This window comes from Chaetodon trifascialis, chromosome 17, assembly GCF_039877785.1.
Source record: "Chaetodon trifascialis isolate fChaTrf1 chromosome 17, fChaTrf1.hap1, whole genome shotgun sequence".
NCBI classification, from domain to species: domain Eukaryota; kingdom Metazoa; phylum Chordata; class Actinopteri; order Chaetodontiformes; family Chaetodontidae; genus Chaetodon; species Chaetodon trifascialis.
Genome location: NC_092072.1, coordinates 8,942,106 through 8,967,569, shown reverse-complemented (window position 1 = coordinate 8,967,569; position 25,464 = coordinate 8,942,106). Strand labels below are relative to the sequence as shown.

At 41.7% G+C, this 25,464-nt stretch overlaps 3 protein-coding genes across 3 annotated transcripts; 2 read left to right on the top strand and 1 right to left on the bottom strand.

Moving 5' to 3' along the window:
* Positions 1–88: 88 nt before the first annotated feature.
* Positions 89–5,800, bottom strand: prcc (proline rich mitotic checkpoint control factor). Its single transcript, XM_070984487.1, has 7 exons — positions 4,891–5,800; positions 4,751–4,798; positions 3,889–4,380; positions 3,478–3,570; positions 3,121–3,267; positions 2,602–2,667; positions 89–1,216 (listed from the first exon to the last, which is right to left on the bottom strand). The coding sequence occupies exons 1-7, from the start codon at positions 5,200–5,202 to the stop codon at positions 1,130–1,132; spliced, it is 1,245 nt and encodes a 414-aa protein (XP_070840588.1). The 5' UTR covers positions 5,203–5,800; the 3' UTR covers positions 89–1,129.
* A 1,337-nt stretch (positions 5,801–7,137) lies between these two features.
* Positions 7,138–13,074, top strand: LOC139345703 (hepatoma-derived growth factor-like). Its single transcript, XM_070984489.1, has 6 exons — positions 7,138–7,610; positions 9,754–9,830; positions 10,071–10,209; positions 10,657–10,815; positions 10,931–11,119; positions 11,281–13,074. The coding sequence occupies exons 1-6, from the start codon at positions 7,524–7,526 to the stop codon at positions 11,299–11,301; spliced, it is 672 nt and encodes a 223-aa protein (XP_070840590.1). The 5' UTR covers positions 7,138–7,523; the 3' UTR covers positions 11,302–13,074.
* Positions 13,075–14,996: 1,922 nt separating this feature from the next.
* mrpl24 (mitochondrial ribosomal protein L24) lies at positions 14,997–18,700 on the top strand. Its single transcript, XM_070984807.1, has 6 exons — positions 14,997–15,054; positions 15,314–15,500; positions 16,145–16,240; positions 16,497–16,600; positions 16,960–17,090; positions 18,241–18,700. The coding sequence occupies exons 2-6, from the start codon at positions 15,318–15,320 to the stop codon at positions 18,375–18,377; spliced, it is 651 nt and encodes a 216-aa protein (XP_070840908.1). The 5' UTR covers positions 14,997–15,054; positions 15,314–15,317; the 3' UTR covers positions 18,378–18,700.
* The last annotated feature ends 6,764 nt before the right edge of the window (positions 18,701–25,464 follow it).

The window sequence follows — 25,464 nt, the reverse complement described above, 5'->3', positions numbered from 1 at the left end:
CCTTTAGCAGAAGTCTTCAGTGTATTTTAAGCATTCTGGCACGCTGGCAGGGAACAAACCGCACACGCAGATAGTCCTGATTCATTTTGAAGACAGGATTTTAACACTGGAGCAGCAGAAATAGTTACAACTTCCTCTCAACCACCTTAAATAAAACACCAACTTGACATGAAAGCATTCACTCTTTAGGGTATCTTCAAGACCTTAATGTGTTTCCTCACTGCCAATCACCCACCATTGGGATTTAGGAGAAAACTGAATCGGTAAGATGCATGCTGGATGCAGCCAGGTTACACTGAGGTAATGTTCCGGTTTCCTGTGGAAATCACATGTTTCTCTGGCCTGATGGCAGCGGAAGAAGAATCAGCTGAAGCTGAAATGCATGTTTGGTTCTCTGGCAATTTATGAATTTCAACACCAGAACATAAAAAAACCCAGAAAATGAGAAAATAAGGGGTAAAATAAGAGCAACACGAACAAGGAAAACTTTTACACCCTCAATTTAATGAGTTATTATCAGATACCACACTCTATGTATCCCAACATCTTTATTTTTTATCACAAAGTTGTCGATTCCCCGTATAAATGTGTCACAGCTTTCAAATGACTCCAGTTCATTTCTCACCATCAACGGCAACATTTTACTGACATTTGTATGACTGCCAGAGAACCAAACCCGCTCTGCAGCGTCGTCCGTCAATCACAAAAAAAAAACCAAACAAACAAAAAAAAAGGAGTCATACATCAGTGTGTGATGCATGAACAGCAAGCAGACAAATCCAAAAGGAAAACGTGTATAATGGCTACTTCAGGGTCACATGACATCATCTCTCCCACTGACTGGCTGCAGGTGCCTTAAGAACACTCATGTAGGTATAGCGCCTATATTTACTGTGACTGGATTTTTGGTACAGTGACACCTTATAAAACTGTTGACCAAAAGAACTACTGAATATTAACAGTGCAACACAAACACAGGAAGGAGGGCAGGAGGGAAAAATCTGTATTAAGGTATGTGTAGTTTCTTCCCAAACACAAGTTTTGTCTTTGTGTAGGAAAATCTGGAGAGCTCTACTCTACTTTCTGATGCAGGGTATCCACATGCCCCCAAGAGTCCACAGTATGACATTTAGAAACCATATTTGGCCTGGGTCTGCCGGCGGGTTAGCTTGTTTTCTGCCCAGCTGTTCTTCAGCTCCAACTCGCGTTCCTTTGCCTGTGGACGAGGAAAGTCATGTCAGCTTCAGCACGACTAAGTCTCACACAGATGATACCTTTCCAAACAGTAAACACTGATTTGAAGAGCAGTGGGTTTTTTTTTTTGGTATTTTGAACCAATTCTCTTTTCATTCAATTTCGAGGATGTTGTGTTGCGGTATCAAATAGCATATATTTACAAAAATAAAGAGGTTTATGAGGCTGCACGGTGGTGCAGCAAGTAGTGAGAGTGCCTCACAGCAAGAAGGTCGCCGGTTCAATTCCCGGGTCGGGCCTTTCTGTGTGAAGTTTGCATGCTCTTCCCGTGCATGTGTGGGTTCTCTCCGGGCCACAAAAACATGCTCATTAGGTTAATTGTGACCCTAAATTTCCCCTAGGTGTGAGTGTGAGTGTGAATTTTGCCCCGCGATTGACTGGCGACTGGTCCAGGGTGTACCCCGCCTCTCGCCCGTTGAAGCTGGGATAGGCTCCAGCCCCCCTGTGACCCCAAAAGGGATAAGCGGCATAGAAAATGGATGGATGGATGGAAGAGGTTTATGAGCTAAAACTTTCAATATTTTGTCTGTGTGATGTTTTCACTTGAGTATATGTCAGAAATTTTCTGCGAGTTATCACATTCTGATTTGATTGTGTTTTACACAGTGTCCCAGCTTTGGTGGAATCTGGTGGTACTTCTTCAGCTTGTTTGAATGCCTTGTGTGGGCATGTCATTAACTTTTCTTGCAGTTTACTGTACAAACCACAGGTATAAGGTTTGAGGTTTGTGCTGTACAAACAAGCATGGTGGCCAAAGACGACCTGGAACTGAACGTGTCCAGACACGTCGCACCGGGAGTGCAGACTCTTGGTATGCCTCCATCCTGCTCTCTATCGCCTTCAATGATATGATAAGTTTTGAATTTAGTTCTATTAGTCTTGCACAGTATTTTCTGTTTGTGTTTCAACATCAGTGATTTTGACTGAAATCTGAATCCCGACCCCGTAAATCCTGCACTGCTTTGGTGTCAAAAGCGTTATGAAGGAGTGTTTGAAGGACTGCACCGACTTTAAGGGAGATAGCCCCTGTTCATCCAGAGAAATAACAGAAGAAAACACAAACAACTCTGGGTTAACAAATTGTTTAATCTTTAGGATAATCAATGTTAGCTGTGCCTTGGCACAGGCTGACTTTGTACCAACACCTTAATGTCTGCACAGAACAGAAAGATGAGGAACCATGTTGGAAACAAGAATATTTCTGAATTATTAGGTGGTGTTGTCCTGTAAAGGCCCCGATATACATACATCTGCACAGTTGTCTCCCAAGATCCCTCAGAGACACGAGCAGATGCCAAATTTTAGTATAAGCATTATAATTACAATTTGTGCTTTGGGGTCACTCACCTGATGAATGAGATATGTTATCTGATGCTTGCGTCGCTGTTGCCCTGTGGGCCCTTCTCCTTTTTTCTGCAGAAATGGAAAAGTATGCATTACATTAAGTGAAATGTGATGCAATGCAGAACTCACATGTCAGAACGAGCTCTGACTTTTTGTGCTTTTTGACTTGCAGGAAATCATTTTGATGACAGCCTTTTAAGTATCAAGCCCATCTTTTTTGCAGTAGAAACATCAGGAGTCAAATTACAGAAGCCACTTCCTTTCCTGTGTCTGTTCATGTTTGAGAGGAAAGGCAGCCTGTTTAATCAGGCAATGAAATATTATATTTCTATGTTATGGCTGGAGGGCTTTAGCCGTTCTCAGTCTCAACGGATTGTCAATCAATAGTGAGCAAAAAGCACAAAACATCCTTCTGCTTTTCAGAAGCTGAGCAAAATCCTGAACATATACCTTATCACAACCTTCCACCCAACCCTGTCAACTCCTCCAATGCCAGACCCCACAGGGATGTCGTCAGCTCACCTTGCTGAAGGACTGACGGGTCTGCTTCTCTTCCGTCATGTTCTTGGTCATCCACTGCTGGTTGCCACTCAGCTGGTCGTCCCCTTTGATCTCCAGAAACTTCACCTCCTCTTTGCCCCTGTTCCGTTTCCCCTGCAGCCGCATGAACTGACGAACAGGAAGAAAAAGCTCAAACAACGTTTTCAACCCAGCTTTAAGGTCATAGACTCATACGTTTTCAATTGGGGGTCATGTTGAATTTAAATTGTGGGATGATGAGCATGATGCAACTGCAAAAATGTCAGGAATTAACCTTTTTATTTAGTATGGAGTTACAGAGCAAAACAATACAGATAGAAGAAGCTGCACTCTGCTTACCGCTTCATCATCAAACATGGCAGAGTGGCCAGGCTCCTCAGCCTCTTCCAGTCCGGGGTTAGGTTCCTGGTAGTATGGCTCATTATAATATCCCTGTCCAAGGAGAAAATATTTGGGATGTCACCAAAATTCATGTTCAGTTTTCACCAGTTTTTATCTCCTGTCTATTGTTTTTGATTTGTGTGGGGAGACATCTGGTTTTCCCTAAATTACCATAGTTCACATAGTTAGCTTACTTGGGATGTTAATAAGATAATCCAGCTTTTACATGTGGACTGCATTTTGAAATGGATTGGCCTCGACTTATTCCTTAAAATACCAGTTCATGTAATCACGGAGGTAAAGTTAAACATAGTGTAATCTGAATCTACAGCCATCTAGATCTAAAGTCACTGCGTGAGTCATGATTACCGGTGGGAAAGCTTCTGGGCCTGTCACAGGCTGTTGATACTGAGGATATTGACCTCCCCAAGCACCAGCTCCTTCATGGCTCCCTCCAAAGTCGAGAGGGGCATCTGACTGACCCGGCTCATCTGCAGGTGAAAAAGGAAGAAGCTCTGTGGGTCTGTCTCCTGGTTCAGGGTCGAAGCTTGGGATGACTGAGGGGAGAGGCTGGGAGCTCTCGCCCAGAGAAAAGTAGTTCTGAGGGGTTATGTCCTCCTCGTTATCCTGGTCGTCTGTGGCTATTTGTCTGGCCAGCTGCAGGGCGGCTGACTTTGCTGCAGCCTTGATAGCAGAAGGGGATGCACTGGAGCCAAGCAGACCCTGAGCGGGCATCCCAGGCTTGGGTCCTTTGGGTTCTTGCCGCTTGGTGAGTGCATGAGGAATCAGGGGTCTGTCAATCTCCTTCACTGTCAGGTTTTTGGGTTGTGGTAGAAGGGAGGACAGGCCTGAACCTGCACCCTGGAAGAGGCAAGAGATATGGATGGAAAGGGCCAGTATGAGTTCAGGGAAAGTTTTCATGGGTACCATAAGTGTTAACATGCAAAACATTCTGGATGCTAGTTCAATAGCAGTGTTGTTTGTCACAAATAAACCTCATATCACGTGCACACAATCGCATAATGTGATTAGGAAAAGGTCACACATGACAGAAGAGTTACTCCTGTATTATGGGAGAGATGAGGTCTCATCTGTAGGGTCTCCACACTGAGCAAGCCCTGTTTTAACAGTAATTTATCTCAAAACAGGTTTGAGTGCCTTGAATAAAATGACCTATGGTGAGAGCAATTGAGGTTACTGTGAATGCAGTCGCACACTCTGAGATTCTCACCTGAGGTTGTGGTTTCTTCTTTGCTGGTTCATCATCATCAGAGTCTGACTATGGACAAGAAGAGGATAATTATGTATTATAACCTGATTATACACCACAGAAGCAACAAAATGTGTAAGCAAACGGTTGATCTAACTCACATCCCGTCTCTCAACCAGTGGCACAGTGATCTTAACAGGCTCTGTTCGCTTCTTCGGCTTAGGCAGACTAGAAAATAAGCCTCCTTTAGATGCCTGAGGATCTAGGTCATCGTTTGACGTGCTGTTGCCTGCTGAAAAGTTCGCTTTTGTCTCCTTGCTTGGTCCATAGTTCCCTCCTGCCGATCCTGACTTTTTAGGAGCGGGCAGGACTGAGAAAAGCCCCCCAGCGCTGACTCGGCTCTCCGTTGCGGCAGAGGTCGAGGTTTCTTCTGAGTCACTGTCATCACTGCTGCCATAGGCTACTAAAGACATGTTTGCTGATGTTATTAAATATTATTAATCTGCAGTAACTCGTGGACATGGATAACCACTTCTCCTTGGTTAGGTCTCAAGAAGCCGTACTCACGCTTTCCGACGAGCTTACTTCAATTAAAGGTAGGATAATCTTGGATCAATATAGCCACACAGATAATGAAATAATTCCCGGTAGAGTTGTACTATCGTGAAAAACAAAACAGGTTAAAGGAGGGCCTTGCAGGGAGCTCATTAAATGAAGGACTGTCCCAACTTCACCCGCTAGCTAATGTTAGCTAGGCCGCCGCAGCAAATGATATTAGCTTATTGACCCTTCCTCGTTTAGTCAAATTAAACTGGTCTCCGTCCTGTTACTGCACGCAACACAACGTCGATTGATGAAGCAGCTGTGTTTCACGACTCAATAGCGGAGCTTTTTTTTTTAGTCCCTAGACTCCATCAAAACATTCGCCTCCATCATTCATGACTGAAGATACGACAACTGCGCAGCTTTCTGCGCAGCTCTTTCTTCTTCGCTTATTCGTTAGCGGGTGGTGAACGGCTTCAGGGCATTCGCGCCCCTAACGGACCGAGTGCGTATCGACATCCACGGTATCTGGGGGAAAAAAAAGAAAAAAAAATCTAATTCAGACAGACTTTGCAGTTTAGAGCCGTTGTCACACTGAATTCGCGGGATTTAACAACACGAGTTTACATTCTACAATTACATGCTTAGACATTTTGTCCAGGCACCATAGGGCAAAAAGCCCCTGGTTCACTGTATCTACTGGTAAGGGGCCAACAATTTTTTTATTTATTTTTTTATTTTTGTTTAGCGGCCCCCTAGTGGATTAGGACATCCATGGCTAGTGCATCAGTTCCAATTAAGGAAAAATCATCCTGCTACATCAGCAACGAATACTTTATAAAAGGCATGCTTGCAACTTTGTTTGAGGAGAGCCTTTGCTGGTTTCAAAATGACAATACACCCATGTACAAATCAAGGTCCATGAAGAAATGGACAGAGCCCTGATTTCAAACACCCCTTAAACACATTTCAGACCACCTCACAATCCCTGCAGCCGTGTCCCACCAAATCTTCTCCCAAAGTCTGTTAGAGGCTGTTAAAGCAGAATATTAATGACCATGCTTTTGGATCGAGGTGTCCAACAATCACATGGGTCTAATGTTTGGGTTTCCACGTTTTTTGGGAGTTAAGCTGTTTTTGACAGATAGATGTGTGGCAATGACAACCTTACCTCCTTACCTGATAATGGAGTGATGTGTGTGGGAGTGACTGACAGATAATAAGACCGCTGAGAGAATTTGTGTTTTATACATATTTTCAGTTAGTCTGGGTCTTTACTCTAATGGGCATATTTGCTTAATTAACAAACATGAATGACCAAGTGGGCAAGTTGACAACTAAAAGCTACAAGCTTATCCTAGTTGTACTGAAATGTTGTTTGGAAATATGCACCACTAAAACACAATATTAGTTGACATGATATGGGCCTTAAGGTGGGCTCCTCTGAGAGACCTTGATGTCTTGAAGAGAGTCCTTGTGTGAAATTGTATTTCAATATTTTTATTATTTCAGTTTTGTGCTTGCATGCCACATATTGATAAATTTGTAGTTTTGGTAGTATTCAAGCATTGAAAAACTGTACATAATGCACAGAGAGGATAAAACGGGCTGTTATTACAGGCCCAGCGGCTCTCCTTCGCACTGGGTCTCCTAACAGGTTAATCCAGCCATGTGGCTGACTAAAGATAAATTCCTTAAAATGTGTATTGTTACCCTAACTTTCTATTTCAGTCAAATAATTGTCCTGTTTCTCCGTAAATAATATTTATTGCTTGCTTTCCTGACATTAGTGCTGTTAGGGTTTACATGTGAAGTCTACCTGCAGTATGGGGCTTTGGTCAACAGGGGCGCCACTGTGCAGCTTCAGGTACCGTACTGGGGGCGCGTCTGCAAAGTGGGAAGCGGGTTTCAATTTCAAACCCAAACAGTTCGGGGGACGAACCAGTGGCTTGTGGGATAACGTCAAAACCAACTAGTTACAGCGTTTTAGCAATCGTAACGTTATTGACAAATAACCCAGGTCGGCGTCGTTATCATCGGCCGCAATTACAGTCCACAGAATCCGCGGAAAAAAAAGTCGCCCGCCGCGTCTTCGCTCCAGTTTTCCGCGCCTGGTTAATTTGGATGACAAACCGACGCTTGGCTTGTTTGCTGCAGGTGTTGACCAATCCGGATACCGCATCATATTAAAACTACTCCGGTGTTGTAATTACACATATATTTCACATAGCAAGCCATTTCTGCAAGAAACATGCCGAGGTCCAACAGGCAAAGAGAATACAAACCTGGAGATCTTGTATTTGCTAAAATGAAGGGGTATCCACACTGGCCTGCGAGGGTAAGCACCCGACGTTAAATCTCTTGTTCCCAGCCTTGGGTCAGGCATTCATTTCAGTCCGTTTGGCTGCCTGCTCCTATCACTTGTTTACCTGCGAGGCCTAACGGTAGTTAGCGTTAGCTACCATGAGTTAGCTTAGCTCGGTTGCGTTAGCTAACGTTGCCCAGCCCAGCATCCACACACAGCTAGCCAACTGTATACAGTAAATTTCTTTCGGGTGATTCATCGTGCAGACAGACACCCCAGTGCCCTGCTCGGCTAGCTAAATGTGAATGTTGTTACTAGCTGCTCTTTGCCACCAACGCTGCTTGTCATGTGCCGCTTTCGTGTCCCAGGGGCCCGTTAGGCTAATGTTAACTCAAATCTTTTCGTGACCGTTAAAAATAGCAGTTGGGTAACAACGTCGGCTACAAATTGACGGTCATGTCATACACGACGTTAACGTTTGTCTACTAGCAAACGTTAGCTCAATGCTAATGTCGGACTGTCTGAGGACAGACACGAAGCCACGTTGTAACTTAGCTAAGTTACGTGCTGAATAACTTTTAAGTTTTTTTCCCCCCTCTTATTAACTGTTGCATTACAGACTACACATGGCTGCTGGTGTAGCCATATGCTTTGGTGCTTTGTAAACATGCTCCTCCGCCCACACTTGTTGCAATAAGTAACGCTAGCTAACGGCGTTTCTCCTCGTAAGGTTTAATTACTTCCATTACGTTAGAATTCGGTCCAGGCTAATAAAAACAGTATTATAAGCCCATAACGTAATGTCTACCCGGTCCACATTGCCGTCAGTGTTTCCTAATCATCCAGCATGAGAGAAAATGTGAACTTTCAAGACAAACTAGATTAATGCTACGTTTCCCTCTAAAACGTAGCCTCACAGTTATGCATATACAAAATAGGAAGAAAAGAGATTGATATAAAAATAACCTAAAATGCTTGGCTCTTCATGCTGCACTAGAGCCAAAAACTAAAATGGAAAAATGTGGAAACAAAACAACACGTAACCTCCCACCACAACTGGCCTGTACAGTTGAAAAGGAGACAGTTTGTTTCTGCTTCTGATTTAGCAGCCAGTCTTACAGACGATTGGTAAAACACAATGCTTCCACCCATACAACAACTTTATTAACAGTGCCTTTAAGTAAGAAAAACAATGAATCTGACAAAATAAGCAGAGCCAGTATTGAACTGTGCCTCTTCCCTCCTTTTTCTCAGTCTTATCAGCCATACCCATGTCAGCAGGCTGCAGGCCCTGCCCCACCTACCCCCTGACACAGTGGCCCTATCTGGGAATGCCAAAAGGCCTGTCTGGCAGAGGCAAAGGGACGCCATGCTCAGCCATCATAATGGCTCTTTCCTGCGCCGCCGTGCCCTGCTGTGCTCTCTTATTATACACAACTAAATATTGGCCGAGCGAACATGAGAAATGAAGCAAAAAGTGGAGTGACCCCTGTCCTCAGTGGGCTCATTAGGAGTTCAGATTGAAGTGAATTTTACAGTAGCTGGCAGTGCCTCATCACGCTGAGCAATACATTTAAAATACCTCTCAATTAGCAGTGAAGAGTGCTGCATTGTGTTGCATGACTGTTCAGTCCTATAAGCTTAATTTAGCGTTAAGACCCCGACTGTTGGAAAATTTATTTCATGAAGCAGTTGACAGAAAACGGTCATAAAGTTCGATAATTAGTGACTCAGATATATTCTGATTCAAACCCTGCAAACGTGAGGATTTGCTGCTGTCCTCTAATTTATCATATTGAATGAAATATTTTTGTTTTTTGGACTGAGCGCTACCTTGAGACCGTGTTTGGCTATTTTTAAGTATTATTTATGGACTAAACAAGTAATTGTATGATTCAAAGGTAATCAACAGATAAATCAATGAAAACACTTCAAATAATCCAAAAATATTTGGGAAAACATTCACATTAAACTTTAATGTCTACCAATATGTGTTCCTGTTCTGATCTTTTTAAGCTCATAACATCAGTCAGAATAGAAGTGACCTCAGTTGATTTGATCTTGTGCTCCTGTGTTTGTGTGTTTCGCTATTAAGATATTAAAACAATGTTGGAGCTCCATGGATTTTCATATTCATCAGCATCCTTTCTTAAGAGGCTGTCCTCTTAATTTACAGATTGACGAGTTACCTGAAGGAGCCGTCAAGTCCCCCTCAAACAAGTACCAGGTGTTCTTTTTTGGAACGCATGAGACGTGAGTAACATGTGTTCATATTGACAATCTTTTTACATAATAATGGAAGAAGTTTGGAGCAGTTGAGGATGCTAAAAGACGCATCTTAAGTGAACTAATTTCTGCCATTTTCGAAATACCAGGTACTGATGGGAGCCAGCAGCCAGTAACAATTTAAATAGGTGTGATTGAGTCAATGGATGCGCACAGCTTAGAAAAATCATTGAAATGTGTAAATATCTCTCATGATGACCACCACAGGGCATTCCTGGCGGCTAAGGATTTGTTCCCGTACGATGAACATAAGGAGAAGTTTGGAAAAGCAAAGAAGCGGAAAGGTTTCGCTGAGGGACTCTGGGAGATCGAGAACAACCCCACTGTCACGCACGAAGGCTACGAGGTGTGTGTCTCTCTAGGATAGTGTTTTATTGTCCTGTGAGAAATCTATTCTATTTTTGTGCTCTGTGCAAGTTAAGAACAGATTTTGGTCAAATCCTGGGGGAGGTATATGACAGAGGGTACATTAAGATATAAGCGATAGCTGTAATGAAGTGAAGCCAGATGTGGCAGCTACAGAAAACCTCCTGTTTTCAGTTCAGCTTCTGCTGCTGAACTGCATTTTCACAGGCAACACAGCTAATCACGTGGTATTTTAGACCAGTTATGCATTGTGGGTATGTGTAGAAACTGGCTCGTTCAGCCACCAAGCCCAAAAAACTTGAGTGCATTCTTTCTGTTGTCTGGATGAACTTTTCAACCTGATATGTAAACACATTTTCTTTGAATTGAATTGAAACCTGTTCTGCTAATACAACATTTAAGACTTTGTTTTCATTTGTGCCTACAGTCATCGAAGAAGGACAACGCGTCTGAAGGAGCAGGGGATACAGGTAGTTCGGAGAAAGCAGATGCCGAGGGCAGCAGTGATGAGGATGAAGGGGCCCTGGTCATCGACGAGAAGAACGAGCGGGGAGGAACTAAACGAAAAGCAGAGGAGTCCACAGAGGTGAGAGTTAATCATCGAGCCTGCCAAAAAAACAAACAGACAAACAAATGAAAAGCTTCGCAGTCAGTTCATTGTTGCACAATCTCTCACACATGTCAAACTGACCTTTTGAAAGGCATCTCCCAAGCGGCCGAAGGATACAGAGGCGGAAGGTGACTCTAAAGTAGACGGCAACAAGTCGAATGCAGAGGCCAAGCTCAATGATGTGGCTGGACCCAAGGCAACTGCTCCCTCCTCACAGAGCGAGTCGAAAGCAGAGGCCCAGGAAAACGCTCCAGCAGGAGGCCAGCTAACAGCAGATAAGGTGAGATTACAAGGCCTTGATGTGGGCTTAGAGGGCCATTCAAAAATACTCTGCACTAATGGTACAGATAGATACTTGAGGACTGTTGTATGTTTATGTTGCATGTCAGAGAAATTGTCTGTGATCATTCTTCTAATTGCTCTCCACCGTTCTGCCTGCAGCCTGTGACAGACAGCGCTTAACATCAACTCACAGACGAAAAAAACCAAGAACCTTTGATGCTTTTCTCTGGAATTCAAGCGTCAACATGATTACCTGCAGGATGCCAGATTTCAGCTGTTTAATTAATAGGAGAATTTTAAAAACCTAAGTGTTTGTATCGAGAGACAAACCTATCCTCATTTGCCACTTTTGGGATATCATATATCCTAGAAACAAAAAGTTTGCTAATCTGATTTCAAACAATTGAAATGAGCACTTTGAGGCTCATTTATAAATGGGATTTTGGTGTGTATATATTTTTTATTTCTAAGTGCAATTACATAATTATAAAGACTGAATGCTAGGTGTCAAAAACATTTTTCAGTGTAGAGGGAGTCCACACTGAATATATAGTAAATAAAAGAACATTTAAACCACAAAAAAAAAAAAGAAAAATACTCTCATCCGATGGTTTTAAAACTTAGATATTGTACAGGAATAAGAACAAATTTTTCACCCATGCCCTCAGCTTTAGTTCATAAATACAATGTTTTACTTCAATTTGTTTCACCTAGCTTCTCCGCCTCATCTTAAAGCATCGGATGCATGATGAGTTGCACTTTCAGTTCCTGCCCCGTTAATCATTGTCTAGTTCACTGTATGATGTTTTTATGCAGCGCAGGTTTTGTTGCTTTGGTGTCGTGTGCGCTTCATTGCAGGTGACCAAATTATGTGCTTAAATTTCTCCAGGTTGAGTGTGTGAAGCCCATTCGGAAAGAGCGACTTTAGGATGGAAACAAGTCACTTTGTAAACCCCTCTGTAACTCTTTTTTCATGATGATTGTGCACTATTGAAAGCAGAAAGACATTCCTGAATGTTGTTGTGTCAAAGCTCGGACTTGAAACTTTCCAAGTCGAGGTGGAGCTGTGGTGTGTTTTGGGGGGGGGGTAGAAATGATCTGTCACCACTTCTTTTCTGCAGACATGATCTGGCAGCCTCTGTCAAATCCATCAGCTCAGCTCTCAATTTCTTGATCGTATCAGTTCTCAATTTGCTCACATTAATGCTGCCACTGCTTGATACTGGAGATGGAATTGTGAATTGCATTCAGTAATTGGCTGTACCAATTATGTTTATGACTCAGCTCTGAAATGTATCGCTGACATTGTTAATGCCAACATACGATCAGCACAAAAGCGAAATGAGAAGAATCTACAGAGTGAAGCACCTGTGAGACTTCAGTTTCTGATCTTTTTTTTTTTTTCTTTCCCCCAACCCATTTAACTGGAATATGAGTCTGTTCTACTTCAGTGGTCTTATTATTTTGGCTGTGAAACAAAGTTGTGATGTTTTAAAGATGTGTTTAATTTCAACATTTGTTTCGACATGTTCAAAATGTGGTGTTGTTATTTTCCACTAAAGGTAATTTTCAAGGTTCGGCTTTTCACACATGCTCGACCTGCTCGCCATGTTACTTGGGTGTCCTTGTCATCGCTTCTGTGTTCTTTCCTGTGTTTGGCACGAGCCCACAGCTAATGGAACAATGAACCTCAGAAATCTCACCTTTTAAAAGTCAAAATATTGATGGCCGCTGTGTCGATACCCACCTTCACCACACCGCTGATCTCAAACTAGAAAATGGTCAAAGCTGCCCACTCAAATCTGGAGTCCAAGGGTGTAGTTTGGCATTTAAGTGTAATTCTTGGCGAAGCTTTCTCTGTTACTTTCGGAAGCTGTCACTCATCTTAATCTGCTGCTTAGTTTACTGTTGTAGTTGCCAGTCCATTTAATAAACATGTCCATTACACAAAAATTGTTTTTTGTCATGTTTATATTCAGTAAACCCTGATCACTTATTGATTATCCACTTCCTCAGTGTTGGAAGAATTTAAAACTGATCTTTGTCAGCTTGTCTGCCATTTAAATAATGCTCTTGAGTCATTCAGCACCTCCTTAACCAGGTCTGTTGTGCATAATCTCTTGCTCTCAAGTGAAGTTTGAAGCAGGAAAGTCTACTTTTGAAACCAACCAGACCTAATTAATCATTTCATGTCTCATTTTTCACTGTTACAAATGTATGAAACTAATGATGGCACCTTTGTGTGTGTGTGTGTGTGTACATGTGTGCACTTGTCACATATAATTTGCTCCCAAGAGGGCCTTGCGGCACAGTTCGGAGCTTTAGGCTGCAATAGCTGAACTAGTTTTGGTGTTACGTAACATGTCCTGACAGCTTTGAATTTGTCATGGGGTTTGGTTGAGTGTGAGTTCTTTAAATATGTTGTTTGGATGGAGACAGAATGTTTTAAATCCATGTTCCTTTGACATTTTTGTAATATCCACAAGCTGCTGGACGACAGCTTTTTCAAAGCATCGATTTGTAAATGTTCCCTTGTGGCAGCTGGTACATCTGGTTCACGAGATTAATGACTGCTTACATGTAGGATTGCAGGTTTTCTCTTGTGGTGTATGGTTGCTATAAATAAGCTCAGCCTTGTCACAGTAACTTCAGCATGGCTTGTGATAACCCACTGATTCTGCCTCTGTTGAGTTTTGTGAATAGTTTCACTCCACGCTCAGCAAAAACAGCTGAAATCCAAACAGGATGTCATAGTTAGATTGCATATGAGCGTGAAAATCTCTTTTTGTTTAAACTTTATTGATAAAAATGTATTTCCATTTTATTTCAAAAGAAAACAAATACAGCGTTTGCTTGTGTGGATGCTTTTTGGTTTTTCCGTAATTTCATAGCCAAAAATCTTTAAGGAAAATAGCAACCATAGACATTTAGAAATACTATTGGCTATAAAATGAATATGTGCATTTTCACATCCAAAATATACTGTGACATCTTCAGGGTTTTGTGCTCATAATGTTCCAAATGACACATTGCTGTTGCACTGTAAAAGAAAAATGTTCATTATCAAACAATGCTGTCAAACAGTGACTCATGCTCATCAACAGAGTCGGCCATGGTCATTCATCACAGATTATACAAGCAGAAATGAGAAAAAAAAATGCAGTTTATGAGGAAAGATTGAAACATTAGAAGTAACGGGATGAAATGAAATGATTTAGATCTTGACCATTTTTCTAAGTCTTTAAACTCAGTAGTTAATAAGCATGCACCTTTTAAAGGAAATACAGAATAGGTCGAGTGGTTCTCAGCAGAAATGTCATGCCTACTTAAAAAGAGAAATAAAGCCTGTAGGCCTATTTCTAAATGATCATGCATGTAAAAATACTAGAATCTCTAGTAAATGATAAACTTAAATCATTCCTGTCAGCAAATTCTATTCTAATCATAAACCAATCAGGGTTTAGATCAAAGCTCAGCACTGTCAGGGCGGCCACTCGTGTTTTAAAAGACATTATTCCAGCTTTGGAAAGAAGGAAACACAGTGCAGCTCTTTTTATTGATCTTTTGAAGGCATCCAGCCATACATGCTTTGGTATTTTAAGGACTTCACAATATCAGATATGATGAAATTGTTCAGAAATTGACCTCACTACCTAACTTCTTTGCTGTCTTGTTGACAGGAAATTTGAATTTACTGACAATTTCAAGAACTGATATGAGACTGTTGTATTTATATAAAATACATTAAGCTACATTAATACTGTAATGCAGGAAAGGATATGACATTAAGTCACAGTTGATACTTCTGATGCATTGTTTCTCCATTGCGCATGCGTGCAGTCAGATCCTACCCTCCTTTCCACTAGGAGGCGCTGCCCGCTGAGACTTGTGTTGTGTTGGTGCTGTTACATGTGACATTGACATCAACAGAGGGTAAGATCTTTCTGCAGAGTTATTTTACTAACTCTTGTTGTTGTAGTAACACCGCTTTTTAATTTAACAATATAAACATGAGTGCTATTTAAGATATATCTGTGTTTGAAAAGATAATGTTTAGCCAGTGTGACGTTAATGATGGCTTCTCCTCAAGCTAACGTTAGCATAGCTTGTGTTGAGACACTGTACTGTTGTCAAGGGAGAGTGGTTACCTTTCAAGCTAATTAACAAGCCTCGATTCATTTTGTCCCTGCAGCACAATGAGGCTGACCACTTTCCTGGCGATGGCAGTCAAGGTTGTTATACCCAAAAATTACCGCTACGGCACCAACAGACCGTGGACGGCGGCTGCCAAGAGGCTGAATCCTCCGGGGACGAAGAGGAGAAAGGTGTTCGTGGAGCCGATAGCGGCACGGGACTGGTCTGTGTTCAAAGGGGACACGGTGAGGGACTAAACTAAACTAAAGTCATTCAGGTCTCTGAATGCCGACCATTAAAATGACAAAGCATTTGGTTATGTCCTCCTTATGTTTTATATAGCCGAGACCAAGTTTATTCACTGTGTGAATGTACCAGCCCTGTTCTTACATGTTAACAGGTCAAAACTTTATGTTGTTGCTTCTAGAGGTAGTTTACAGTCAAGTCTTTAGGTGGTCAAATAGCATGTAGCTCAAGTTCAGTAACCAGTAACAAGTTTTGTGAAGTTTCACATCAGTCCAAGTCTCAAATTTAAGAAATCAGAGGTACAAGGTGCATAAAATAATGTATAACACCTTAGTGTATTGCTCCAGGAAGCTACCAGCAATTTTAGCCAGCTGTCAAACATTTTGTGAGCCTTCTGCCTACAGCTTACACAAATCTCTGAAAGGAACTGTTTATTTTCGAGGAATTGGCACAATAAGTGTATTTCCAAGCTCACACTTGTTAACTTTTGTATAGTTTTATGTTCTGCTCAAACTTAAATGAATTGCAGTGGTGACCCTCGCTCCATCCTTGCCTGTGAAGCCTTTTGAGGATGCCCCTTTCATAAAAAAAGAACATGTTTGTACAACTCGAGTTATGTATCTGTCTTTGTCATGTTTCTCAGGTTGAGATTCTCAAAGGAAAGGACAAAGGAAAGCAAGGAAAAGTAATCCAAGTCTTCAGACACAGAAATTGGGTTATTCTGGAGGGACTGAACACGGTAAGGAAGTGATATTCTCTGAGATTAGACGCAGTTTCAGCTGTTGTTGGTATGTCACACCTGTTTTCTCTAACAGAGTGCTGCTGTGTCAACATACACCTAAACTAGACACACAGAGACGGCTTAACCAATCTTCTTATTTTGAGATTTTCATGGTCTTAATTTTGTACCGGTGTAACTTGTATTAATTTTGTAGCTCCACCAGATGGCGCCAGTGTCTGGGGTCAGGTTGCAATTGAATTGTTTTCTGCCTTAGCATTACAGGTACATTGGAAAAACTGATGATTACCCTGGGACCTATGTTGCCAGCGAGGCTCCCATTTTGGTCCATGATGTCACCCTCATTGATCCCTCAGACAGGTACGGTACACCTGGCTACAGTGCAAGATTAAAGTTGTGGCTAATATGCATGTGCACTCCCTCCTTAGGTTATTAACAGAAGCTGAACCACAGGTTAGCAGTCAAGATTTGTCCTGAGCATTTTTCCATATGATCTTAGATTATTGTTATCTGGAGCTACAAGTGGCTTGTGCTTCCCCGCTTCATGATCCTCCAGTTTTCCTTTCCCATAACTTTAAGATAAATGCTGTGTAATAACATCCAGCTAACTTCAGAATATTAAAAAGGATAATTGAGTTCAGTTATTTACTGAAGATAAATACAAATGATCTTTGGTTTCATAACAGACCAGATTTGACATGCTGATATTGATCTTCCAGGAAGCCCACTGAGGTGGAGTGGAAATTCACAGAGGAGGGCGAGAGAGTCAGAGTTTCTCTCAGGACGGGTCGAATCATCCCAAAACCTGTCGTGGAGCGACGAGATGGCATCGTACCAGAGCAGTGGAAAGGTGAGCGCCTGTGTGTGTTTTCACTGGAAGTGGATTCTTTTCTGTAACCAGTTTATTCCATGTGCACCTAAGATTCAGCACATAAAACTGGCTGTCGTTCATCTTTCCATCCTGTGCAGACTTGCATACTAAAAATGCGTGTCTGAGTGATGCAGTTTGATTGTTTTATAGGGGAAGAAACACGTTTCTTTCTAAACTAGCAGACACATGGGAAGTTTTACCAGTGCTGAGCAACCCTGCAGCTTAATTGTACTCCCGGGCTATGCTTGAAACAAACTTGTTTGTACTACTTGTCGTCAGGCCACATCTGAAGGCAAACGTGTTTATAGGTTTTTTATACGCCACACTCATAGAGATGGGCGAGATGAAAAGTGCTGAAATAGGGAAAATGGTGCACACTCTTGGACTATTTGAAATTCTCTTTACATCCCGATCAATAATTTAAATGCTCTGACTGTTCCAGGCCTGTAATAAACCCATCCAAACATGTCATTGCGCTTGAATGAAATGATGCACTCATTGTGCATAACTGGAGTCTTTACAAGGCCAGACAGATATATTGTGAGAGCTTCAGCCTATGACGCCTATTTTGCTTGCATTTATGTGAGTGTTGCATTTAAGAGAGTTGTTTATTTATGTATTTATTAGAAGAGCTGCTCATCTCTTCACTGCTGGCTTCTCCATCTTTACTTACTCCAGCTTTAATGTTGAATTTTCCTCTTTGGAAAGGTTCAAAAATTGTCTGGGGCTGCAGGAGTTCAGACTAGCCATCTTTCATTTTTCCACCCTTTGCACACTTGAATTCCAAAACAGGTTTCAGAGTGATTTGGTTGGATTGTTTTACAGAAGAAGAAGCATTTTGTTCTAAACTAAAAGACACACGCAGGGCACAGACCTTTACAAATGCAAGCAGCCCAAGACATTACTCCTGTTTTATGTTCAATGTTTTCCTTTGTGTTGACACTTGAGATATGTCCCTGTCCAACAAAGCCTTTGCTGGTTTCAAAGTCATTGTTAAAATTGTCGACATTGTTAAATTTGTCTAACAGAAAAAAAAAAGTCTCAGAACAGGTGCCTGCATTTTTGTGCTTACGCTGTTGAAGTTGTATATAGCTTTGCATGAGCTTAGCTTTTATTTCTGTCCTCACAGATGGCCCCAAAGACACCAGTCCAGAGGACGCTCTAGGAAAGACCTATGTGCCGTCTCTGAAAACCCTGGAGGAGGAAGTCATGGAGAAAATGGGTATTCAGGAGAACAGGAGGCACAGGAGGTCTTACTGGTACTAACCAGAGATGTCAGAGACACTCAGGCCTCATTGTGCCATCCGGTTTTCACGTGGCCTCAGGAGGCTCCGCGTTTTTGTTGGAGTCGAGCAGAAGGGCATGCTAAAAAGAGGCTGTGAGGATGACGTGAGTAAGGCTAATGGACTGTAAAATACTGGTGCAACATACACATTATTAAGGAAACGATGGCTTTGTGAAAACATGAGGAGGTGAAGCAGATCTGCTGCTTCAATGTGTCCTGGATATTTACAGTTTCAGTCATTCTCTGTCAATTTGTATTATGTTCCTTTCTTTGTACGTATGAATAAATGTCACATGTAAACCACGGCTGTTGGTTAACGTTGTGTTTCCTGTAGAGGAACTTGATATCATCAAACAGCAATACTATTAAACCACAAGTTAAGATAGGTTAAGAAAGCTCTTTAGTGTAAATAAGTGTCTTTTGGCCTCTTGTAGAGTCACACAGGCATGTTCATTTCCTGAATTTAAACTTTGAAGCTGCTCTTATCCATATTTGTATGTGAACATTGGGTCAGGTGGCTGTATGTAATGTGAAAGGGCTCCCTTGTAGTGACAAACACCCAGAGAAAAACTGACAGCAGTTCACTTCAGCTCAGCTGAGCTTTTAAACCTCTTTTCAGCTCATTGTTTTGTTCTTGTGATTTATTGTTATTGCTCTTAAAAACATTAAGTGGCCACAAACACGTCTCCAAAAGACTGTTAATGTTGCTCCGTGTCTGCTGGATGTGTGAATAGGCAACTGTATGCTAACATATCACCTTTCAAAGCAATGTCATGCCAGTGTGAACCGCCTGTTGTGCTGCACGCAAGTGGCCCAAAAACATTATTATTTTTTTTAACTGAGCAGAAATGAAACATTTAAAAAAAAAACAGTTAAAGCAGCGCTTCAGTTCAGATGACAGTTTTGGCTTAGCTTGTATCAGGGCCAACAAGAGAACAGCAGCGGCTGCTAGTTCACAGAAGCCAGCAGCATCTGTCCCAGAGATAATAAATCAGTCGACATTTAGCGCTGCAGAATGCTTCATACGCACTGTAACGTCTGCATGATAGGAAAAATGATTCTTGGTATTGGCTGGGTTAATAATGGTAATCGTTGCAGCCTGTTTGGATTAGAGGCTGAAAATAGTCATATTATTTTACAGAAGCCCAGACATGCTGCTCTCCAAAGCCTTTAGACAAATGAGGCTCTCTTTCCAACGTGTCTGGGAAACAGTGTGGAGAAGGTAATGGCTTGGGAGGAGACTACACACACTGGATAGTTTCAACAAAGTTCTCACTCACCTCGCTTGACTTCTTATGTGTGACGGGTTTCGCATCAGGTTTCAAGTAATGACCTCACCCTTGAATTTATGACCAAATAAGTTCATCTGCGTGATATGAAAGACATTCAAAGCAAATGTCATTTTTACATCTTTTTAAGGGAAAAGTCATGCAGTTCTCCTGCATACGTCCCGCAAAGTGAATGGTGAGGGTTGCATGAAGCTTAAATTTAAGAATATTCAAAGGAACAATGACATATTAAAAAGATGTGCTTTTGGAAATCTGTTATAGTATGAAACTGGTAAGAATTTGATAGAATCAATGAATAATATGGAAAAAAAAAAAGTTAAAAAAGATAGAAAGTGGCTGCAACTGTACACCTCAGGATCCCCTAGTCAGAGCTGGTTAATGTGGCCCGGAAAAGGGAAGTTTTGGGTCCCCTGCTGAAGCTGTTGCCCCCACGACCTGACCCCGGATAAGCGGTGGAAGATGAGATCAGATGTTAATGTTAGTGACAACAAGTCAAAATGTCTGCTGTGTAAATGGACCTATTGAAATGTAAAGAGACATTTTTTTGCAGCTGTTGAAGAAGAATCAAACCCCCTCCACAGCTGGTCGACACATTTTGTGGATCTTTAAACACCTTTAACACTAACAGTGTACCTAATGTGACCTGGAAAGATGCTCAGCTGGGAGAACACCAAGGTTAAAATCTGTTTTTTGTGTGTGTCAGCACCAAAAGCCTACAAAAAGTTGTGCTTTATTACTCACAAAAATGTACAGTGGGGGTTCATGAGATCATGTGACCACAGGTACAGTAATTTGTCAGGTGTGGGTTTTTTTCACAGCAGACTTCTCACAGTAGGAAAAGTAACATTAACAATGGATCTATTCTATTCAAAGTGTCCCAGGAAGCTGCAATGCACAATAACAGGATGCTGGATCCGAGGCAACTAAATGGAATTCAGCCCTCATTAGTTTTATTAACACCTGAGCTTTTCCTGCTGTGACATGTCAGAGTGAAACCAGGCTGGGAGTTTGGATATTTTAACCACTTGTGGAGCAGCAATATTCTCTAATTACAGAATATATCTGACTTATATGAATATGTAATGAATGGATTCAGGTTTTTCTACCAGAATTATATCCTGGGAGGTTGGAGAAAGCTTTGAAACGACACTTAGATGTTCATGTAGGGAAATAAAATGTTAAATATATTTGCACTCATCACAGCATTGTCCTGACTATAGCTTTGATTAAATTATGCTTTTCACTTTTACCACCTCCCCAGTTTGTTAAAATAATCTTTAAATAGCCCTTTGTAGCTATAAATATCCAGTTTTACTTCTCTTTGTCAAAGGGAACCTCAGTCTTCTGTACAGTACATTCATCTGTGATATAAGAGGCAGGCGGCCTGTGAAGTGTATGAAGTCTTTTTTTCCTCGCTGGTTAACCACCAGTATTGATTTACCAAAAGACTAAGTTTACTTGCTGCCAGTGCTCCAGCTGTAGAAGCAACTAACTCCGTTGCCAGGCAGTGACACAAAAAGTGATGTGTCATAGATAATATAATTGCGTCAAACTTTCACAGCGGCTCTCTAAACCCTAATTTCTGGTCAGCGCAGTAACATCATGCAGAAAGCATGGCAAGTTGTTGGTTTGGCCGGTGACTGGATGAATACAGCAGCTTTCCCAGACTCGTCCCTCCTCAACCGGTTTGCCACTTTGCATCCAAGAGGGAATAAAAGTAGCCAGTCAGCGGAAACAGGGTTTTGAGGTTTTGCTTTTATGGGAGGAAAAATGATTCAAGGGCTGGTCGCCTTTCCTGTCATTGCACAAGTGTTGTATGGATTTCAGTCTGGGATGACAGCAAGGTGAAGTGTAATGCTGGTCAAGTGGAACCTTTGTATTGCTTCATTTGTCTGTCTTGTTTTCCACTCACACACGCAGCGTTTTATGGCCGTCCCAAGCCGTGCAGGCTAGAATGAGTTTTAAGAATGCCCATCTTGTAATTTCTGCTCTGTGGTAAGTTGACAGCAGCTCTGGTAACCCAGTTTAATGCAACCACTGAACATGACTCAAGCAGAAGTAGGAATACATAAAAATAAACTGCAGGCTCGGTTTTTTAGCTGAGTCACATTTTGCTTCTCAGCCACGTAAACTAATGAATACCACCTGGGGTTGTAGGCTGCACGTGTCAGACTCTAACAAAGCTGCTATTGCGTGCTAACTTAAAAAGTCAAATTACAGTATGTCGCATCCCCTAAAAGCAGCTTAATATGCCTTAAATGAGTGCTTGTGGTCACTTGGGTGCTACCTCTGTCTTCACATGATGGACTGGTTGCAGGTTTGCTGCGCAGATTTTGTTTGTAAAAGAAATAAACATTTCAGAAAGTCACCCCTGCTAGTCACATTATAATCTCCTTCACAGAAACAGAAGGACTTGTGATCACTCGCACATCTCCAGAACATCTGAAGACACTTTAAATCTAAATCTGAGTGTTGCTCTTGACTCACTTGATGATCTAAGCTCAGCTACAATATAATGATAGTGTCTAATTACAGGCTGGTTGTTTGAAGGCTGCTGGAAAATGTAACGTTAGCTTGTATGCAGGTCTGAGGCATGGCTTGCATGCATGTTTAACTATGTTTGGTCTAATTTAGTCGCTCTCAGTGGAGTCTTGTATATGACCTCAATATGTTATGGTTTGGAGCTGGAAAGGGAGAGATAGAACGATGCTCTGACTTTTCATTTTGAACTTAAATTCCCTCATCCAGACTTGATTTATGGGGTTTATGTTCACTTAATTCACTTCATTTGCAGACACATGGTTCACAGAAAAAAGCTAAAATACTCTGCATAGCACATAGTATTTCTTGTAAGTTGTTGTGAAAGACATTTCAAAAGTGCCATTTTTAACACTGCAAACACTATGGAAATGAAGTTTAGGACATCAGTGGTGGAGAGAGTGATTATATCCTTTATTTGAATATAAGTATTCATATAATAAGGTGAAAAATACTCCATTGCAAGTCAAAGTCATGCATTAAGAATCTTTCACAGGTAAAAATGTGTTATCAGGGTAGAGTAGCAAAAGTAAAAGTACACTGTAGTATTATGCAGAAGGTCCCTCTCAGTATTATAATATGTATTATTATATTATCATTGATGAATAGATGCATTTTATTCCAGTCAAGGCAGAGCTAATTTGAACTGTTACATACAGTACAGCCTTTAATTTGTAGTAGTGCATCATATTTTATACAGTGTTTCTATATTTTATGTGTAAAATAAATGAAGAATAAACTTCGTTTGCAAAGTAACCAGTAACTTAAGCCAGTCTTATGTCAGATGATCAAAAATGTGATGGAGTATAAGCATAAAGTAACATTAAATGGAAATACTTGTGTAGTCTACTTCAGAATTGTACGGAAGAACATGTGTGAAGTAACTGTCACTGTATAACACTGACTGGTTTTCTGTGATATACTGATCTCCTGCGAAAAAATCTCACCACAGGGTCCATTCAGCGGTTGTTCTGGAGCTTTCGGTCATATCACATGATCTTCATCAGTAGATGGGGTTTTCCTATTTGTTGTGAAATTGCACGTGTTTAAATTTTCAGCTTCTTTTTCTTAGACTTCTTCTTGTTGGTCTTAAGTGAAGCAATGTAACTTTGGCTAAAGCAGCGGCCAGTGTGGCCACAAGAGGTAATTACAGCTTAACAGCACACTGAGTTCCCTTTCCTTTCCTTCCATCCATCTATCCATTGTCTATAACCGACTATCCCTTTTTGGGGTTGCGGGGGTTAGATCTATCCCAGCAGTCAACGGGCAAGAGGCAGGGTACACCCTGAACCGGTCGCCATATACAGACGAACAACCATTCACACTCACACCTAAGGACAATTTTAGAGTCACCAATTAACCTAATGAGCATGTGGAGGAAGCCGGAGTGCCCGGAGAGAACCCACACATGCACTGGAAGAACATGCAAGCTTCACACAGAAAGGCCCTTCGACCCAGGGATCGAACCAGAGACCTTCTTGCTGTGAGGCAAGAGCACTACCTGCTGTACCACCGTGCCGCCTTTCCTTTCCTTATCATTCTAAAATCAGTTGCTTGAAAGGTTTCATAGAGGAGCTGACTGAACTAAAATGTTGTGCACATGTAGAGACTCAGAAATGTGCTCTACACAGAAATAGCCATCTAAAGTTTGCTAGCATTAGCCACCACAGTTGTCAATGACAGGGACTGTTTTTTTGTACCAGGCTGTACACATGTTTATTTCTGCTGTAAAGTTGGGCATTTTATTGTGGGGGACTATGGGATGATTTGATTTTGCAGCCAGCCTCAAGTGGCCATTAAAGGAACTGCAGTTTTTGGCACTTCCACACCAGCTTCATTTCACAGCCCTGGAGTTTGCCGCTTGTCCTGAAAACTCACTTCTAAAATCATTTTCTCCTAAAATTAGAGCTGTAAACAAAAACTTCTATTAAGTTTACATTTAACCCACAAAGGTCTGGGGCTTCTGGGAAATGGGGTGCATTTCAATCTTATCACAAGATTTTCATCAGCCGGATATTGTCTTGTTTGTCCAATTGTCCAGTTAGGTCAAAGGTCAGATGCCAGCAGCAGCAGTGGAACAGCACCCATGAGGCTGATGGAGGCTGCTGAAGACAGCCTCTCCTCTTCTATCAATGAAATTTCAGTTTTAAGGACGGCCTTGCTTTTCATTCTGCCCTCCTGCTGTTGATGACGGATGACAGCAGAGGGGATGACGTCTTAAAGCGAGCATTTCTGCTGACTGCACTCAAATCAATCTGGGCCACACTGACAGTCCGTCCAATCTGGAACACGAAGCTGGACCGAGTCACACCTCTGATCTTTGTCTGCTCTCTGAGCTTTGACATTTCCTTCCCAGACAGTCCTGCTGCTACCTGGGTGTCAGATTCCTCAGGTGTGATGCATCAACTGCTGTTGCCAAGCCGCAGGACGACCACTACAAAGCTCCATTCAGTCTGTCTGACTGGGCGAAGCGGGCACCTGCTCCACAGCCCCAACCAAAAGGGTAAAGGTGTCAGCATGCTTCAAACAAAGTGTCTGAACAGCTCACCTCCTGCAGCACTTTGCCAGGTGTGTGGAGGTGAGACAGCAACAGGATTTCTCTTTTTCGTTCTTCTAACAACTTCTGTCACTTTTTATTTGTACAAATGAGTGCAACACCATTAATGTCCTCCAGGAGAGACTGCTTAAAAGCATCATTACCCCCTGTTGAACAATAATCAAGTCTTGTCTGCTCTGTGACACCAGGCTCTTCATCCTGCCTTCAACTTTAGCCATTTTGAGCAACTCTGAGCCTTTACATGGTACACATTACTAAGTAGTGTTCAGTTTGTTTACTTGAAGACGAGAGGATGCAACTGCACAGAGAAAAAATGAGGTTGGGGTGGCAGAGGTTTGGTCAAAGGGGCCACAGCTCATTTTGCTGAGGGCCTCTGAGGTTAATCCGGCTGTGGACACGACCACAAATTCAACAGCATTTATATAAACCCTTTGAGCTTGTTAGCTCATTCACCAATCTTCAAAACTAGCAATTACCAACAGCTGAAAAGATAATGTGCAGCATTCCTATTTTTATGCTGCTTTGAAGCTGCTTTCATGTTGGTAAATAAATATCTTTGTGACCTTTTTTTGGGGACAGATGGCTTTTTCTGGATCAGCTGCAGTTAATAATTACTACATTGCAGTGGTGAAAGCAGTATTTTTAAATAAAAGCATATAAGTATTATCAGCAAAATAAAAGTAA

Coding starts and splice junctions, on each gene's coding strand:
- prcc (XM_070984487.1), bottom strand. CDS start 5,202: ATGTCTTTAGTAGCCTATGGCAGCAGTGATGACAGTGACTCAGAAGAA. Junction 4,799..4,890: donor CACTGGTTGAGAGACGGGAT/GTGAGTTAGATC, acceptor TCTTGTCCATAG/TCAGACTCTGATGATGATGA. Junction 1,217..2,601: donor TAACATATCTCATTCATCAG/GTGAGTGACCCC, acceptor CCTCGTCCACAG/GCAAAGGAACGCGAGTTGGA.
- LOC139345703 (XM_070984489.1), top strand. CDS start 7,524: ATGCCGAGGTCCAACAGGCAAAGAGAATACAAACCTGGAGATCTTGTA. Junction 7,611..9,753: donor ATCCACACTGGCCTGCGAGG/GTAAGCACCCGA, acceptor CTTAATTTACAG/ATTGACGAGTTACCTGAAGG. Junction 11,120..11,280: donor GCCAGCTAACAGCAGATAAG/GTGAGATTACAA, acceptor TTCTGCCTGCAG/CCTGTGACAGACAGCGCTTA.
- mrpl24 (XM_070984807.1), top strand. CDS start 15,318: ATGAGGCTGACCACTTTCCTGGCGATGGCAGTCAAGGTTGTTATACCC. Junction 16,601..16,959: donor CTCATTGATCCCTCAGACAG/GTACGGTACACC, acceptor TTGATCTTCCAG/GAAGCCCACTGAGGTGGAGT. Junction 17,091..18,240: donor CGTACCAGAGCAGTGGAAAG/GTGAGCGCCTGT, acceptor CTGTCCTCACAG/ATGGCCCCAAAGACACCAGT.